The sequence below is a fragment of the Podarcis cretensis genome (genome assembly GCF_951804945.1).
Source record: "Podarcis cretensis genome assembly, chromosome: 10".
Lineage (NCBI taxonomy): Eukaryota > Metazoa > Chordata > Lepidosauria > Squamata > Lacertidae > Podarcis > Podarcis cretensis.
Window position 1 is genome coordinate 13470273 of NC_137179.1, and position 17972 is coordinate 13488244.

General features: G+C 43.9%; 1 protein-coding gene and 2 long non-coding RNA genes across 12 annotated transcripts in view; 1 reads left to right on the plus strand and 2 right to left on the minus strand.

Moving 5' to 3' along the window:
• The window catches only part of LOC307225418, a 582147-nt gene that overhangs the window by 486797 nt on the left and 77378 nt on the right, over window positions 1-17972 (minus strand). The window lies entirely within an intron of this gene.
• The window catches only part of LOC307225335, a 422891-nt gene that overhangs the window by 332529 nt on the left and 72390 nt on the right, over window positions 1-17972 (plus strand). The gene's annotated exons all lie outside the window — the stretch shown is intronic.
• SOX5 (SRY-box transcription factor 5) overlaps window positions 1-17972 on the minus strand; it is a 775029-nt gene that overhangs the window by 321347 nt on the left and 435710 nt on the right. For 8 of the 10 annotated variants that reach the window (XM_079992440.1, XM_079992438.1, XM_079992439.1 and 5 more), the window contains one exon: window positions 8821-9052. In XM_079992440.1, the coding sequence (XP_079848566.1) occupies window positions 8821-9051 (231 nt within the window). In that variant the 5' untranslated portion in view covers window position 9052. The remainder of the gene's footprint in view (window positions 1-8820; window positions 9053-17972) is intronic. The other 2 variants (XM_079992443.1, XM_079992444.1) reach the window with 1 other exon arrangement.

Below are 17972 nucleotides of genomic sequence, written 5' to 3' on the forward strand. Positions count from 1 at the left end.
TGTCAAGGAGATAAGTAACTATACAACCTTTAGAAGACACCTGAAGACAGCCCTGTATAGGGAAGTTTTTAAATGCCTGTTGTTTTGTTTTGTTTCTGTATATGTATATGCTGGAAGCCACCCAGAGTGGCTGGGGCGACCCAGTCAGGTGGGCGGGGTAATTATAATAATATCATTAAGCTAGGGCCGAATCACTAAACCCCCAAGAGATATCGAAAGAAACCAACAAAACGATTAAAGAGGAAGTGATTGATTTAAAGGCACAGGAGCCCTGAAAATAATGGACAGCTCTTTTCTTCACAGTGATGGACATACAACTGCATTTCATCATCGGAGGTGGGGAGGAGTTCAGGCCAAACCTGGCTGGGTTACTCAGGAAATGGTGGGACGCAACAAGCTAGCAACAATGGAGGAGAAGGTTGTCAATGGCTGCTTGCCATGATGGCAGCAGTGGAAAGTGTTCTTCTGCTTGAATCCAGCTTCCTGGTTCCCCACATGTTCAGCCACTGTTGGCTTGATGGACTTGATCCAACAGGCTCTGGTGTTCTTAAGTTCTTAGCAAAGCACCCTGGACGTTCTATAAAAAGTGTGTGGACAAAGGATGGCCATTGCAAGGGAACAGGTCTAATGTGGAAGTGCCTCTAAGCAACTTCATCATCCCAAGAATTCCGATGTACCTGGATTGTAGATCTGGATGTCCCCACCTTTTTTGCGCGCAATGCGCCATCATTATATTTCAAAAGGTGTGATTAATAATTAAGAGGATTATGATGTTGAATAATCAAAAGGATATCATGTCGCCGAAGCAAAAGAAACAATTACCGGATGCAAAGCTTTTTTAAAAAATTGGTCCTTGTTCCAAATCATCAGCAAGCGTTCGCTGTGACTTGCGCCTCTATCCTATCTGCAGCTTGCAAACAGATAATCCTGTTTCCAGAGTCTCCCCCCGCTTCTCCTTCTCCCCATAGGGCTGGTTTGAGTTTTTCAAAGCGCCGGGAAGGGACGCTGTAGAAAACACCCTCCCTCCCACATATAATGATAGCATTGTTTGGGGATCTGTGGCAAAGTCATCCCCAGTTAATTTAGACACAAACTCGAGTCAATTGCTTTATCTTGTGATGTGAGCTTCACAGGGTTCCTGGAGGTTGCTGGCCTTACTTAACATGAGGGGACGCCTCAGCTTCTCACATGTAAGCTGAGCTTTATTGGCAACTGGGAACACAGCGCCAAACTTCCGCAGCTCTGTTGATGCGGGAGGAGTTTTTTTTTGGGGGGGGGAGAGAGAAAAGAGTTCCAAAGGTCTTGTCATTAGCATCAGAAAGCAGTGGCCAATTTAGTGTCTAAAACACTGCAATGGCAACATAAGTGCTGGCGAACGGGGTGCATCTGTGTGTGCAGAACCGGCATGTAGAAAACATGCCAAGACTTTCAAATCTCTATTTATAATTCCAGGTGGGGGGGGGGAATAAACCTTGATATGTGAGCTTGCAATCGCACGTGCTAGTTTCAAAAGGGGACCCTGGGAAGGCAGATAAGCCCATAAGGAATTTCCTAGTGGGCCTGGTCAGTATCACATGGGCTTGCTGAAGAAGGTCACAGCACTGCTACTTTAACAATGAAAGACTACAAATCAAGGTCCTGCCCCAGCGGCCAAATCCTGCAGAATGTGAACTGGAACTTAAGGTGCAGTGTAAGTATTGGGGGGAGGAGCAGAGCCCCTTTCAGGGATATTCCAGGCCCCTCCCTGAACGTTCATCTTCCATCTATTTTTTCTTACATGGGTTTCCATAACTTTTATTATAAAACAGAAAAGTGAAAGTGCTGGATGCAATTGCTCACTAAGAAGTGATACAATTCCATACGGTGGTAAGAGAAGACCCCATATCCCCTCACAGAGCTACAGTTCCCAGAGTTCCCTGGGAAAAGGGATTGATTGTTGAACCACTCTGAGAATCGTAGCTCTGGGAGGACAACAGGAAGTCTTCTAACACCTACCACTATCCTTAACAAACTACTTCCCATGGGGAAGCCATGGCTTGTTTGTGTGTTACACTGGACACAGGAACAAACTGTCTCTACTCACGTTTGTGTGACGCTGTATACTTGTTTATTTGTACAGCCCTGCTACCCTGTACACAGATTGTACACTCATCCATGGTTACATGTGAATAGGGGTGTTTCATTCAACAACCTCATTTCATTCAACAACCTCACAGAGTTGTTGCTGGGAGTTAAACCTCGAGCTCCTTGTACAAAAAATGGGACATAAATGTAATCAATAAAACTAAATAAAAACAATTTCAATTATTTTTGCCACCTGCTTCGTTGGACATTTGGAATATGGGATTCTTCTCAAAATTTTAGGAGCACTATTATTTATGTGGTGTTTGTTGGTGCCCTTGACAAATAAATACAAAAGCTTCACGATATGCTTACGACCTCTTCTCTTTTTGTTATATTGCTGTATTTTGTATTTTACTTCTGGGGATTTTTGTTGCTGTTCTAAACCTTTCCTTATCTGAAAAATCAACAAAAAATATTTTAAAAAGTAGCTGAACTCCATAAACCAGTGAGCATGCACGCTTTCACACAAACATTTGCACATGTGTAAAGACAGTTTATATAAATGTGTTCAGTGCAACATGTAAACAAGCCTTATAAGTATTTAGCTCAGCTATCTGCATGCACAGATACACAGATTGCACATTTGTTCTTTGCAATGTATGAAGGCACCTAACAAGGGCAGTCAAGTACACAAAATGGGGTTGAGGAAACACCCAATGTGATACAATGACATAGGGAAATCTATGCTACAGAGGAGGAGTGAGAACCATAGCTGTCAACTTTTCCCTTTTTCTAAGGGAAATTCACTTCTTCTGAATAGGATTCCTTGCAAGAAAAGGGAAAAGTTGACAGCTATGGTGAGAACTTGACAAAGGACTTCCATTTTCAGTGACCACCTAGCCTTCACCATAATATCCAGATTCACCCATCAACAAATTGTCTCAGCAGCCTCCTCTCACTTCTGTGAAGAGGGTCAGAGCAGTCTCTCTCTTGGCTCCGTGGCCCATTCAAAATATTTATTGCTGACTTTCACCAGTCTGGAAAAATAAAAGCCACCAGAACGGACTATCTGAATACTCTGGCGGCCTTCAAGGCACAGGTTTCCACCTCGTTGGGTTTGTACACAATGTTTCAGCTGCCCCGAGTGAACCGGGCGTTTGCTCGTATTGACACAAGAGGCTCAAGCACAAATATTTTCTGGTATGAAGTCATTCAATTGTTCCCCCCGCTTAGGTGTGTGCCTGTATGACTGGAAACAATGGGAAACCTACGGTTCCCAGCACATTTATAAAACAATGTGTTTGCTTTTCAGGTGATTATTTTCTGCTTAACTGATTCCAAATGACTCTCTTAAAAAGACGCCAGGGCTTCGCACTGAGTTGCTCCTAAACAAGAGGTTGCCAACCAGCCCCACCCTGGCTCACCAATGCAGTCGCCCCCCCCCCCCACCCAGCCCGTGGACTCTGAACTTCTCAGTCACCCCTAATATGACACCACAGGGTAGCCTAAGGCAACTACATTGTCTTAAGTTCACTGTCATTTGTGTGCCCTGCCCCCTGCTTTTTGTTTTGATATTTAAAAAATGTCAGCACCAAAGGCCAATGTAAACAACTTGCATCATAATAATCGCCTGCCTTTGTTTTCATTTTTGATTGCAAACTCGCAACTGCGAACTCACAAATGTGCCCAAAGGTCATTTAGTCCAACCCCCAACCATGCAGGCATCTCAACTAAAGCATCCATGACATAAAAACCTCCAAGGAAGGAAAAGGCCTTGGGAGACGCCCAGTGATGTAGATTGTTGACTCCAGTCCTGATCTCCACTCCGAGTTTTCCTCTCTCAGCTTAACCCACCTCACAGGGTTGTCGCATGGATAAAATGAGGAAAGGGGGGATATAAATGCAATAAACCGATGTACGGGAAGCCTTGCCTAAAACTGAAATGCTAGCTCTGAAGGTGTATTACATTATTTCTGCTGCTGCCACTGCTTGATGCAACATGGACTGCTTTGTTTATTCCGCCCCGGGGGTTATTTTGTAAGACAATGTTCGTGTATACACTGAAAGGCAGAAATATCAAACGTCAGTTTGCAAGCCTGGAAATTATATGTATGGAAACAGCTTTCAAGTGCTACTTTGGTGATGACATTTAGTGCAACAGTGTTTTCAACAATATAATTCCATCATAAGATAAATATCAATTTAGCATGAAAAAAAGACATTGAAGGAAGACAATTGCAAACTTTCATCGCCATTATTTGCTTCATTTTAACTGAACTGGCCTTGTTCGGGGAAGCTGGCCCGCCTCTTACGGAAACAACAGCGTGGAGTTTAAACTGCAAAATTGTGCGTGTATTGTGTGTCTGCAGAAGTGCATAATTATGCTACGTACTAACTATGCCTTATTGCCATGCTGCACATATGGCATCTAAGCAAGCTCTATCTGAATCTTTGCAAATCTATTCGCCATGCGATTTGAGCGGAGCACATTCCACATCGTTCAAAAGTAATTACACTTTTGTCTCCAGTGTAGGAGACGGCTTCCCCCCAAACAATGAAAATTCTCATTATTGGAGCTGGCACAATAACTACACTGGTGTTCACAACACTCTGCATTGTCCCATCACAATTAAAAGGGGGGAACCTATCCGAAGCTAGATGCACAAAAGGTACGCTTGCAAAACTACATTCCTTCCTCCAGAACTGTTCTCTATTTCTTTTTTTATTAAAAAAAAAAAAAAAAGCAAAGCTCTGTGGAGCACGCAGATTACTAATAGAACAGAGAAGAGGCTGACACACTGAACTGAGAACCAGGACATCACCATTGCCACCAACAGCACACAGACCCATTGGGATCTTTCCGCTGCCATTTGCTTGCAAAACAGGTTTCATCCCTCTCTTAGCATTATCTGCAATATGGGGATAAAAATCCCCAAGGTTGTGGAAAGGAATGGGGGGAGGGAGAGGAGACTTCTTAAAATCTAGATTCATGGCACTCCTCCGAGGAGCTCAAGGTGGTATACATGGAGTGCCCTCTGCACATTTTATCTCCGCAATAACGGAGAGGATGGGTCTTCTAGTGCAGAGCTTTGTGGTTCACAGGAAATTTGAACCTCAGCCTCCCAAACCCTGGTCTGACATTGTAACCACTGTGGAACCATTCAGGCAGTTTATCAGCCATTAATACTATTTTAGAGGGTTGGGCTAGATGACCCTCGGGTACCTTCCCACTCTACAGTTATATGCTTCTACCCCATACAAATGAGTAATTTGAGGATTGAACAGAGAGGAGTCACCAGAAAGGGAGGAAAGCACACACACACACACACACACACACACACACACACACCTTGGACAAGTTGTTTCTGTCTAGTCCCCCTATCTTTGCTTCCTTCTTTCAAAAAAGCTTAACCAAAGCTTATTTTTTTTATGATTGTGAGTTGTTTTAAACTGCTTTTCATATTGTGTTTTAATGTTGTAACCCACCCTGAGAACTTAGGGCGAAGGGTGGGCAATAAATAAAGAGGACAAATCTAAATCCCACTTTACCCATTCTGTACTCCCCACCTTCCCACTTTTTTTCTTCTTCTGGTGTTACCACTACGTGTGTGTGTGTGTGTGTGTGTGTGTGTGTGTGTGTGTGTTTTCCAGGAACAGTCACCGACATGTATCTTGACTCTCAAAATGTAAGCTAGTAATGTACATACAGTGGTACCTCGGGTTAAGAACTTAATTCGTTCCGGAGGTCCATTCTTAACCTGAAACGCTTCTTAACCTGAGGTACCACTTTAGATAATGGGCCTCCCGCTGCCGCCATGCTGCCGAGCATGATTTCCGTTCTCATCCTGAAGCAAAGTTCTTAACCCGAAGTACTAGTTCTGGGTTAGCGGAGTCTGGAACCTGAAGCATCTGTAACCAGAGGTACCACTGTACAAGGATATTGCATCTAGGTTTTCTCTTTTGTTCTCTTTGCTTCTATGTGTCCTCTCTCATTTTAAGATAAACACACACACACACACACACACACACACACAACACACACACAACACACACACACACACACACCTACCAGGTTATTCTTTGCAAAAGGCACTTCATCCAAGAAATAAAATTATCAACCCTCCATGTTTGCTCTGAAATGGCAAGCAGCAGGATTTAACCCTTTGCTTTAGATGCAGAAAACAGGGGTGGCAGGGAAAGGAGGAGGCCACATACTGAAAAAATGATGAATTTTCTCCCTCACGTGACAAATTTATTTTGAAAAATAAAATAAGCAACAGAGTTTTCTGCTTTTTGAAAAGCTAAAGAAAGATGGCACATCAGTGACCCTGCATGAGTTTGGGAAGGCTCGAAAAAGAAGAGATGAAAGGGGTTAATACCAGGGGCCATGCATAACCCCCTGGTCCAATTCAGTGCCCAATACCATGCTTTGGCATGGCCCTGATCCAACCTGGAATGATCCAGGACTGATTCAACCAGGATCTGGGTCTGAAACTGAATTGGGGGCCTTGCACTGTATTAATTAGGGTTTCGTTGATGTTCTTAGCTATGGCTTTATGGACTTTTTTGTTGAATTTATCCTTACATATTGCACTCTGCCTTGCTGTATTTTTTTTTAATGAAAGAGTGGATTATAAATTTGAAAAAACAGATGAAATGCAATAAAATAAAACCCTGATTGAACATGGTGCCTATAGTTTAAATGTCAATGGATGGAACCAATGGATTAAATTTACAAGAAAGGAGATTACGACTAAACACTAGGAAGAACTTCCTGACACCCCCAGGATGTTGTGATGGCCACTTGAGAAGAGGAGTAGTCAAATTCAGAAGAGTAGTCAAATTTAGAAGAGGAGTAGTCAAAGGGATGCAGGTGGTGCTGTGGGTTAAACCACAGAGCCTAGGACTTGCAGATCAGAAGGTCGGTGGTTTGAATCCCCATGACGGGGTGAGCTCCCATTGCTTAGTCCCTGCTCCTGGCAACCTAGCAGTTTGAAAGCACGTCAAAGTGCAAGTAGATAAATAGGTACCACTCCGGCGGGAAGGTAAACGGCGTTTCCGTGCGCTGCTCTGGTTCGCCAGAAGCGGCTTAGTCATGCTGGCCACATGACCCGGAAGTTGTATGCCGGCTCCCTCGGCCAGTAAAGCGAGATGAGCGCTGCAATCCCAGAGTCAGCCACGACTGGACCTATTGGTCAGGGGTCCCTTTACCTTTATAGTGTTCATGGAGCGTTAGCAGAATGGCTATGTTCTGCCTCTGATGTCAGAGGCAGTATCACTGAATACCAGTTGCTGCTAATCACAAGTGCAGAGAGTGTTGCTGTATCAGGCTTCCCATTGACTACTGTTGAGAATCTGCACTCCAGCATGGAAAGACGTCTGTCCCCATAAGAAACTGCTGTACACCAAATCAGATCATTTGCCCATCTAGCCCACTATTGTTGACACTGAGGCAGATGTCCGTGGTTTCAGGCAGGGTTCTCTCCCAGATCTACCTAGCGATGTCACAGACTAAACCAGGGAACATTCCACATGCAAGGTTGACCAAGCCATGGTCAATCTGGGCACTGCTTCTTTGAAGCTAGAAGAGGAACCGGCAACAGAATGTTGGCCTGTTCAGGATTCCAGCCAGCCATGCCCTTTCACAGGATACTCCGTTCCAGTTCCCTTCCCTACTCCATTTCTCTCCTCCTTGCCCAACAGCCAGCCAGCCAGCACTGCTTGCTGAATGACTGTTCTGCCTTTACTGAGATTTTTGTCCCACCTCCCCATAAGGCTGTCACTCTGAAAATCATGTGGAGTTCTGAAAGCTATGAGGTTCCTCTGAAAGACCACTGGAAACTCCCCACTTTTGTGTGGATGCTGACATTTTGGCTACATCACGATCCACATTCGGACAATGAGCTTGCTATGAGAAGCGCAAGAATCAGCAGCACTTCTACATGCTTGCAGAGAAATCTCATGCTAATGCGCAAATTGTGTCCATATCTGGATGCTCCCAGGTGCCTCTGGTCAGTGTGCTCCGGATTCACACATCACTTCTATTTTGGCGAGCATTCCAACCTCAAGATTCCAGCATTGCAGAGGGTTGGACTAGATGACTCTCAGGGTCCCTTCCAACTCTGCGATTCTGTGATTCTATGTGGATTGTGAACCTCTTTGTGCCTCCTGTAATTCCCCCTCATCCCTGCGAAGTTACCCTCCAACCACTCCTGTCCCACAAAATACCCTCCCTAAATCCACAGATTCCCTATGCAGTCGGTGTAGCTCTCTTATCTCTGCCCTACTAGGAAATCTGAAGATGTAGGGAGCAGGAAGTGTGGGGCAGCCACGAGGAGAATGACACATGCATGAGGGAGAATGAAAGGGGTTCACAATGCACATTAAGCCGAGCTATGGGTGGCTCCTTCATTCCGCAACCCCACTGGGGAGAAGGGAGGTGATTTCTTTTTCACTATATCATTTGACTGATCTGAGGATTTCAACAACTGCTTCCCAACTTGCCGAGGACCTCAGCAGAGAGCTGGAGGCTAGAGGGAGGTGGTGTTTTTGGTCCTTGATGAAACAACGCTCTGTTGGAAGAAGGGGGCGCCAGGAAGAAAAGTGGTCCGGCTAGGTCAAAGTTTTCCCATTATTGTGATGTGTTCCGTACATGTGATGGCAAAGCCGCGCACCATACAAAAGGAGAGGTCTTTAGATGCCAAGCTATTGTGGAGGCAAAAGCGAAAGCACAATAGGAGCCTGGAGGAGACCTACCATTGTGTTTTGCTGAGAGGTGGGAGTTCTGTGGCCGCAAGGCTCCTGCGTCAGCAGAGAAACCGGCTGAAATTCCTCAGAATGAGGTTTGTTGGGATAACTCACATGCAAAGGAAGGTGAAAGGCTTGGAGCCCGTCACTCTCCTCTTCTTCCACTTTCTGTCTGCCTGTCACCATGGCTACCTCTCCATCTGTTTCCCCATACGGAGAGGCTGGTCGCTTGGAAGACATCCTACAAGGAACAAAAGAGGGGGAAATAATGAAACCTCCACATAAATCCTTAATGCCGTCATTGTGTGGTGAGGGGCCATTGTAACAGAAATGCCTTTTTTGTGCTGGCGGAGAGCAGGAAACCATCCAAATACCACTGCAAAGCACACACAATCGGGAACAACGGCCAAGCAGGTAGCAGCAGAATAGCGCCTGTTTGTTGTGAGAATAATACGCTAATATAGCACTCTCTTGTATGCTGGGTTCTTAAACACAGTCACAAGGGGAGGGGGAAATTACCTAAGAGCACAACATAATGAAATGCAATTCCACTTTATTTTATTTTTATATAGTCAGAGGGGGACTTGATTCTCTCTCTCTCTCTCTCTCTTAAAAAAACACCACATTTTGGAAGAGTTTGCAAAAGGCAGAACATCTGTCCAGTGTACATGGCTGTTGACTTGCTCCACTCACTCACTCACCCACTCACTCACTCTCTCTCACACACACACACACCATATTTTCTGTATTGAAAGGGGGGGGGACCATAATGTTGTGAAGCTCAAACTTTTGTGCTGCTGAAAGTTAGCAGTTGTGTTAGCGGCCATTGTGTGCATCTGTATTTGCGTGTTTAAGCCACCAACTGGCACAGTAAAGGCTGGTCCACACATGGATAAGAGTAGAATCAAGAGAGAGTAAGATCAAGTGATGACTTCCTTGTGAGTATCTGCAAGTCATCATTCAGTGTCAACTTTTAATGGATGAGTTTGAGATGCCCAAAGCGTTGAGTGATCAAATGGACATCACCCTATTCAAACGCATGTACAAAGCCCTGTACAACTTGGGATCGGGATCCCTTTTAAAAAAACGCACCTCAGCCCTTATATACCCAATTGATCACTATGTTGCACATGAGAGGGCTTCCTGCAGATACCATCCTATCTAGAGGTCTGTTCTGCAGGATGTTGAAATAAAGTCTTTTGTGTGGTGGCCCCTAATAATTTCGAATACAGATCAGATGAACACCATTTCTACTGAGTTATCAGCATCTGTTGGATACTTTCTTCTTTCAACAAGCCTTCTAAGTGGAGAATTTTTTTAAAAAAACAGATGGCATGTTTTTGGATTTCAAATTGTTTTTATATATGCAGTTCTTTGAATTGCTCTTATGTGTATAATGGTTTTTTTTGTTTTTTGTTTTTTTAAAAAATGCAGGTTGTTTTGACTGCTTTTATATATGCACTTGTTTTGTATACGGTATATTAAATAAATAAATATGGTGATGATGTCAGCCTGATCAAGGGTGCTGCTTGTGTCAGTGCAAAGCTGAAACACCACTAACCAATTTGGTAAGAGTGCTGTGACTCAGGACCCTCGGTCCAAAGGGACCATAGGTGACAAGGTATGTTAAAATGGTTGGTTATATGGATTCTGGCTAAGCAGAGTAAACTTAAGACCTAAAATTATTTCCTGCTGTCTCACCATTAAGATCCTCAAACATGAATTACAAGGACAATTTAGCTTCAGGACTTCATAGGGCAAAATAAGGGCTCATCCACACTTAATTCAGACCCTCTAAGTGTCCCTATTTTCCAGGGACAGTTTTGAATTTACAGACTCCATCCTGATTTCTGATTTGATCCAGGAATGTCCCACTTTTCCTTAGAATGTCCTTATTTCCATTAGAAAGACGTTGGAGGGTATAGAGCTATGTCACCCCCAAGCCAAGTAACTATAAGATAAGTAACTATAGAAGCTTTAGAAGACATCTGAAGGCAGCCCTCTAGAGGGAAGTTTTTAATTGTTTAATGTTCTCTTACGTTTCTGTATATGTTGGAAGCCACCCAGACAGGCTGAGGCAACCCAGTCAGATGGGTGGTGTAAAAATAATAAAAGTAGTAGTAGTAGTTGTAGTAACACCCCTATTTTCATCAGAAAAATGTTGGAGGGTGTGTAAACTTTTGCCAGACTTTCCCAGTCCATGTCTGAGTTCTCTCCCCCCCCCCCCCCCGCTGCTTTCCTCAGGGACACCTATAAAGCTAAATGGGAACAAATAGCAATTCAGGTTTTCCATGGAATCCCATTTGCACCAATTCAGTGGTAAAAAATAGGTTTTCCTAGGGAAAGTGCTGGAGCAAAAAAGAACTAGCTTGGACATGGACCTAGAAAGCCCAGATCTTTAAGCCCCTTGAAGGGAAATGAGGCAGATGGGATAGACAGACAGACATATATAGATAGATAGCTAAATGGGCAGGCCTGAAGGTTAAAATCCTTGCTGCTTAAAACTGGGCTAAATTAGCTGGTTTAAGTGAAGCAACTTTGGAGCAAGTGGCCTGAAGGATATATATGCACAGGTGCTCCTGAATGCATAATGTCCAGGCACCATTTCTTGGGCAAGTAAGAAAAACAAAAGAAAACCCAGCATTCACAGCATTCCAGTAACAGCATTGCTGATTTTCTTTTTCACAGTTGGAAAAGGTCCGTTTCAAAAGCCTAGTACCCACTTGAACCACAGAGGGTGTTGTGGGGACAGAAGGGTGCTGTGATCTTGAGAATGTCCATAGAATTTGGCACAGTGAACATGAAATAGCACTCAACTGGGCCAGGCAGCAAGCAGCACCTTTAAACAGCCTTTAATAAGGGCTTATTTCACTCCTAATGACCTGATTTGAAAAGCCATTCTCCCCCTCAAAACTGTGAGACTTATTAATAATAATAAAAAAACATTTTATGACTGATCCCTTCTCTCAGGAATACCTGAGAAGTTTGGTTTCTGTGAATTTCAGTGAAAACTGACTGGATCGGCAGATCAGCACCAAATATCTTTGGGATTTTGCACTTCCCTGAATTTTGTGATACGGTTCTTGGTTCAAAAAGATACCCAAAATGTAAATGGTTGTTTTAGCAAAAAATATGTTCTAAATTGCATATGTCGAGGGCCAAAAAGACAAACTTAAATTCTATTTTGTGATAAAATATGTGTTTAAATATGAATGTTCCTATAGCATTTTTTAAAAAGTAAAAAATTGTTAAGGGCTAGAAGCAGACAGATCCATCCATCCCTATCTTTAACTATGCATGCTCATTATCTGTTGCTTAAAACAGGAAGGGGAACTTGCTGCTACCCATCCATTTCTAGACTCCAGCTCCCATCAGTCTAAGCCTGCATGGCCAATGGTCACAGATGACAGGAGCTGGAAGGACACAAGTTGCCCATCTTTGGTCTACAAGGAGAAAACAGTTTGGAGATCTGCTAAGTTTGTGGCAAACCTTGTCTTTTCAGGAGGAACAGAGGATAAAAGCATATTCTAGTCATTTTAACATGGTGCCATGAGTTTGGATTTGATATCCCGCTTTATCACTACCCGAAGGAGTCTCAAAACAGCTAAAATTCTCCTTTCCCTTCCTCCCCCACAACAAATACTCTGTGAGGTGAGTGGGGCTGAGAGACTTCAGAGAAGTGTGACTGGCCCAAGGTCACCCAGCAGCTGCATGTGGAGGAGCGGGGAAGCGAACCCGGTTCCCCAGATTACAAGACTACCGCTCTTAACCACTACACCACACTGGCTCTCATTCAATGCCATGAATATACAATGCATTTTATGGAGTAATTTTTAAAAATATCTATTTGTACAAATGCCCCAGCACCAGAGAGCTACTGCCCAATGCCCAAACATTTAACAAAATTTAGGAAAAAGCAGAATTCACCGTGAATCCAACCAGTTACTTTCTAATTCTCCAGTAAATAAATAGACCTGGCATCTACTTCGAAGTCAAATCCTATCAGCAAATGCCTTCAGCACAATTTATGTTTACGTGAAGAAGCCTATCAATGCTGACACTAGCTTTATTCTTGTGCTATTGTCACACCTTTGTTCACCACTGTTCTGCTTAAATAATATGTTTTTCAACTAAAGCTTTAGTGGGAATTCTTCTAGGACCACCACACAGACATCTTAAAGGTAAAGATAAAGGGACCTCTGACCGTTAGGTCCAGTCGCGGACAACTCTGGGGTTGCGACACTCATCTTGCTTTATTGGCTGAGGGAGCCGGCATACAGCTTCCAGGTCATGTGGCCAGCATGACTAAGCTGCTTCTGGTGAACCAGAGCAGCACACGGAAATGCCGTTTATTTTCCCACTGGAGCAGTACCTATTTATCTACTTGCACTTGATGTGCTTTCGAACTGCTAGGTTGGCAGGAGCAGGGACCAAGCAACCTATCGCGGGGATTCGAACCACCAACCTTCTGATCAGCAAGCCCTAGGCTCTGTGATTTAGACCACAGCGCCACCCACATCCCATCTTGCTATGGGACAAATACAAGTTTCCTCAGAGGTTTATGCCTCCAAGGCAACTACATGCATGTGCCTTTCAAGGAATGGCTATGCACACCCTGTTCTAATGAAACAAAGGAGGGGAAATGGAAAACCAGGGCAGGGATGGGATCAGGTGTTTGGAACCATGAGCAGGAGCCCTCCAAACTGGCAGCATTTTGTTGCAGTTCTACCTTTACATTAACAAGATAATAATGTGCTTAATTTGTAACCCACTAAGCTGAATGCCCCCCTTCATGGATCACTGCCTTGTTGTGACGAAGGTGCTTGAATAACTCCAGGAAGCTATGAGCTATGCCGTGTAGGGCCACCCAAGACAGACAGGTCATAGCCAAGACTTTAGACTAAATGTGATCCACCTGGAGAAGGAACTGGCAAACCACTCCAGTATTTTGCCAAGAAAACTCCATGGACATGAAAAAAGGAGAAACTTTGAGAAGAAAGTGAGAGTTTCCAAGGCATGCTCTGATTCATGGGGTCACGGAGAGTCGAAGACGACGAAGACGACTAAACAACAAAGCTGAACCCAGGTTGGCCACTAGAACTCTAATAAGCCTCAATGCTTTGCCCAGAGGAACACAGGAAGCTTGCCTTATACTGAGTCAAATTCATTGGCCCATGTACCTCAGTATTGTCTACACTGGCTGGCAGGGGCTCTCCAAAGTTTCAGATGAGGAATCTCCCCCAGTCCTGCCTGGAGATCCCGGGGACTGAAGCTGAGATCCTCAACATGCAAGCATGTTCTACCCCTGAGCAACGCCATTCCTACTTGCAAAAGCAGGGATGCTGTCAAGTATCTGGTTGACCCACACAATCTGTTGAGCTGATTTTATATTGTTGGATCACAAGTTGCCCAAGCCTGAAAGATAATGGACACAATATACCTCAAAGCATTCCTCAGAAAGACCCATGAAGGGAAACCGCTAATGTTCTCCCGTTCATTGCAGTGGATTGTGCCCTTTTGCAAATGCTTTCTAACCGATTTTGATAACCTCCCACTGCTTTGACTTGGCTCGTTCAATGAGGGATGATTCCTTCAGAGGCATCTCAACCCAAAGCAGATGCACAAAGCGTCCCATATTCAGAAGGGTGTTGTCATCTTGCACACAGCCTTCTTCAATTCCAACTCAACTGCTTATACCATAAAATTATGAAAGTCTAATCTTGTTACATTCAGCAAAATGCTCCAGAAATACTTCAAGAAATCCACAAAGGCACTTGAGGTGGGGGGGGGGGGGAGAGAGAACTGGCTTAGCCATGTCTTTAAAAGTGACAAACACCGAAGTGTCAGGAGAAAAAGATATGGGGCTATAAATCGTAACTTGTTGGGGAATTAATTAAAGGATTCATCAATCATTACACGGCTAACACCACATCTATATGTATATACAGCTGAAATCCCATCAGCTGCCACAACCTTACAGCAATCCACAGGTTCACAACTCCCGAAGTCCTTCTCTTCTGACTATTTATAAATGACTTTGTATAATCTAGCATTAAGACCTGTAATTATAAAACAGCATTAAAAACAGGCCTGCATAGTTATGGATAATTACAGTTGGTACACTTTGGAGCAGAAAATTCCCAACAGAAAAAGAAGGCATTTCCATTCAAACACAGGCTTTGCCTTTTTTGACAGTTCCAAGTCCACAGGATATAACAAGATGCTTTAAACTGCATGTCTCCCCAACCACACACACTTCTTTTTAATGTAACAGACATCCCCCCACTCTATTTCTCCATAAGAGCAAAGTTGGTTTCTCATTAAGCCCCATGATGCATGGATGGAGTCAATCAGCCAGCTTTGAGATCAAGGTGAAAACTGGTTGGCTCCAACTTTTCTTTTATGTGATTTAAGCTCAGTCAGTACTCTATTTATACAAAGGTCTTGCCTTCCTAATACATTTTCATAATATTAGAACTCAAGATTCATCCAATACAGCAAACCAGTCAAAGGTCCTTGGGTACAAGAACAAAGGTATCTGCCTTATGTCCAGTCTACCTAGCTCAATATTGCCTACACAGAACACCAGTTGCTTGAAACCACAGGAGGGGAGAATATGTGCAGGTCCTCAGATATCTGGTTGGCTGCTGTGGGAACAGGATGCTGGACTAGATGGACCATTAGCCTGATCCAGCAGTTTCTTCCTATGTTCTTAACACTGACTTACAGTAGCTTTCTAGGGTTTCAGACAATGTCATAACCAACCCTTCTAAGAAATGCTGGAGATTGAAACTAGGACCTTTCTGCAAGCAAAACAGGCACTCTACCAATGAGATATGTCTTCAATTGATTTGACCAACCTCCTTTAATGTCCTCTGGCAGCGAGTTCCACAATTCCATTTTGGAACCTTCTGCATGCAAAACAGATGCTCTACTAATGAACCACAGCTGTTTCCTGAGATTCGTCTTAAGGCACATGAGGTCACTGTCTTGCTGGAAGTAAGCAAGTCTGGGACTGGTCAGTGTCACATGTACAGTGTCTGGGGTTCCATCAAGGAAACTATGGGAAGGAGGAGCACTTGGGTGGAAAAGACATGCTCTCTGTCTCTACAGTCAGGCACAGGAAGTTGATGCATGTTGGCACTAGATCACTCGATCACTCAACACCGGATGACTTTGAAGACTTAATGAACTTTACTAGCATCTACATAAAGGTAAAGGTGAAGGGACGGGACCCCTGACTATTAGGTCCAGTCGTGACCGACTCTGGGGTTGCGGCACTCATCTTGTTTAATGACCGAGGGAGCCGGCGTACAGCTTCCGGGTCATGTGGCCAGCATGACTAAGCCGCTTCTGGTGAATCAGAGCAGCACACGGAAATGCCGTTTACCCTCCCACCGGAGCAGTACCTATTTATCTGCTTGCACTTTGACATGCTCTCGAACTGCTAGGTTGGCAGGAGCAGGGACCGAGCAATGGGAGCTTACCCCGTTGCGGAGATTTGAACCACCGACCTTCTGATCGGCAAGTCCTAGGCTCTGTGGTTTAACCCACAGCGCCACCCGCGTCCCAGCATCTACATAGGCAATAGCAAAAAACTGAAAGACTTTTGACTGCTCAACCTTGGTGCACTAGCATCAGGAATTACGGCAAGCAGGATCTGTACATCCAAGAGTTCTTGCACTCTGTGTCAGGACTTCATAATCTACACAAACCAAAAAGAAAGATGACCAGCACCTTTCTAAACCCTTCTTTAGACTGTGGAAGGCAGGCTAAATTATGGATAGCCATGGTCATCAGTCTCGAAGAGTAATGGCCTATCTGTACATTGCAGACATGAGCTGTACAGAACTGAGTTGCCCAAAGTCTGGGATATGGGGAAGAAAAACCAATATTACTATAGACTTTAAAACTGCTGCTAAACATTACTGGATAAGCCTCTCAGCAATGGCTTGCTCACTGTTGCTCTTATGGGTTTGTTTTATGTTCATTGTTTATGTAGTGTTTCCTTATGCTATTTATTTATTAATGTGATTTCTTATTAACCTGTCCTGGGGTGGGTTGCAACAGCAGAGTGTGCAATAATAAAAAGAGATAAAGCTGTTACAGAACAGCACACATTCAGCAAAAGAGGTAGATCCCTCAAAACAAAATACCTCAACGGTCAAGACCCAGGGGAAAGTAGACTTTGACATACATCACAAGCTATATAATGAAGATTCTAGAGACACCTCTGTGGGGATGGAGTTTCAAAATTTAGGGACTGCCCCAGAGAAAACTCTAGCTAGGGATATCACACTTCTGAGGGTGGCAGAACTACCAAGAGGACCCCTTCAAATGATCTTAATGTCTGAGAAAGTTGGCAGAAGTTTTAACAACAACAGTGGGGGGGGGGGGGGAATGGACCAAGGCCTGAGTCACATTGGACTCTTGAAGCTGAACTAAAATAAAATAAAAATTGAGACATCAGAGCAGCCTTACCCAATCTTGAGTTCCTAGATGTTGTTGGGCTGCACCTTCCATCATCCCTTGTCAGCAGGACCAAAGGCCAGGGATGATGGGAGCTGTAGTCCAATAGGACCCACAGCTGGGAAAGGCTCATCTAGAGAACAAGCTTCAGGGAAGTCACTAACTCCCCAATGAAAACTTTCCCCCCACTCATACACCTCTTCCACTATGTGTTTCTTTACTGAAAAAGAAACAACTCTAACTTGTTGATCATAAAATTAAAAAAAAAAAAATGCCACAAGATGAAATAAATAAAAATGTGTCTCTGCTGTCAATCATCCTGGGACATAATAATCTGTTAATTATTAGTTTCTATGAACACATCAATCACTCATCATTTTTTATATGCATGCATGCTATTTTTCCTCCCCTTTTTTCCCTTTCATGGACAAAGGGAAACAATAGATTGGTTAACACATTCCAAGTGAGCAAACTCCGAGCCAACAAGCTCCCTGACAGCAGACACCCTCGACACACCTCTGTGCAACTTAATTACATGTAAATGCGATCCGGACTCAAGGCTTGGCAAATGAAAACCAGCATAGACTGTGCTGAGATCTCTTTTGCATATTGGCAAAGGTTGCCAAAACATTGCATGGAAGTCAAGATACGCGCCCAAAGCTCACCAACGTGAAATGGTGAGAAGCTGCTTT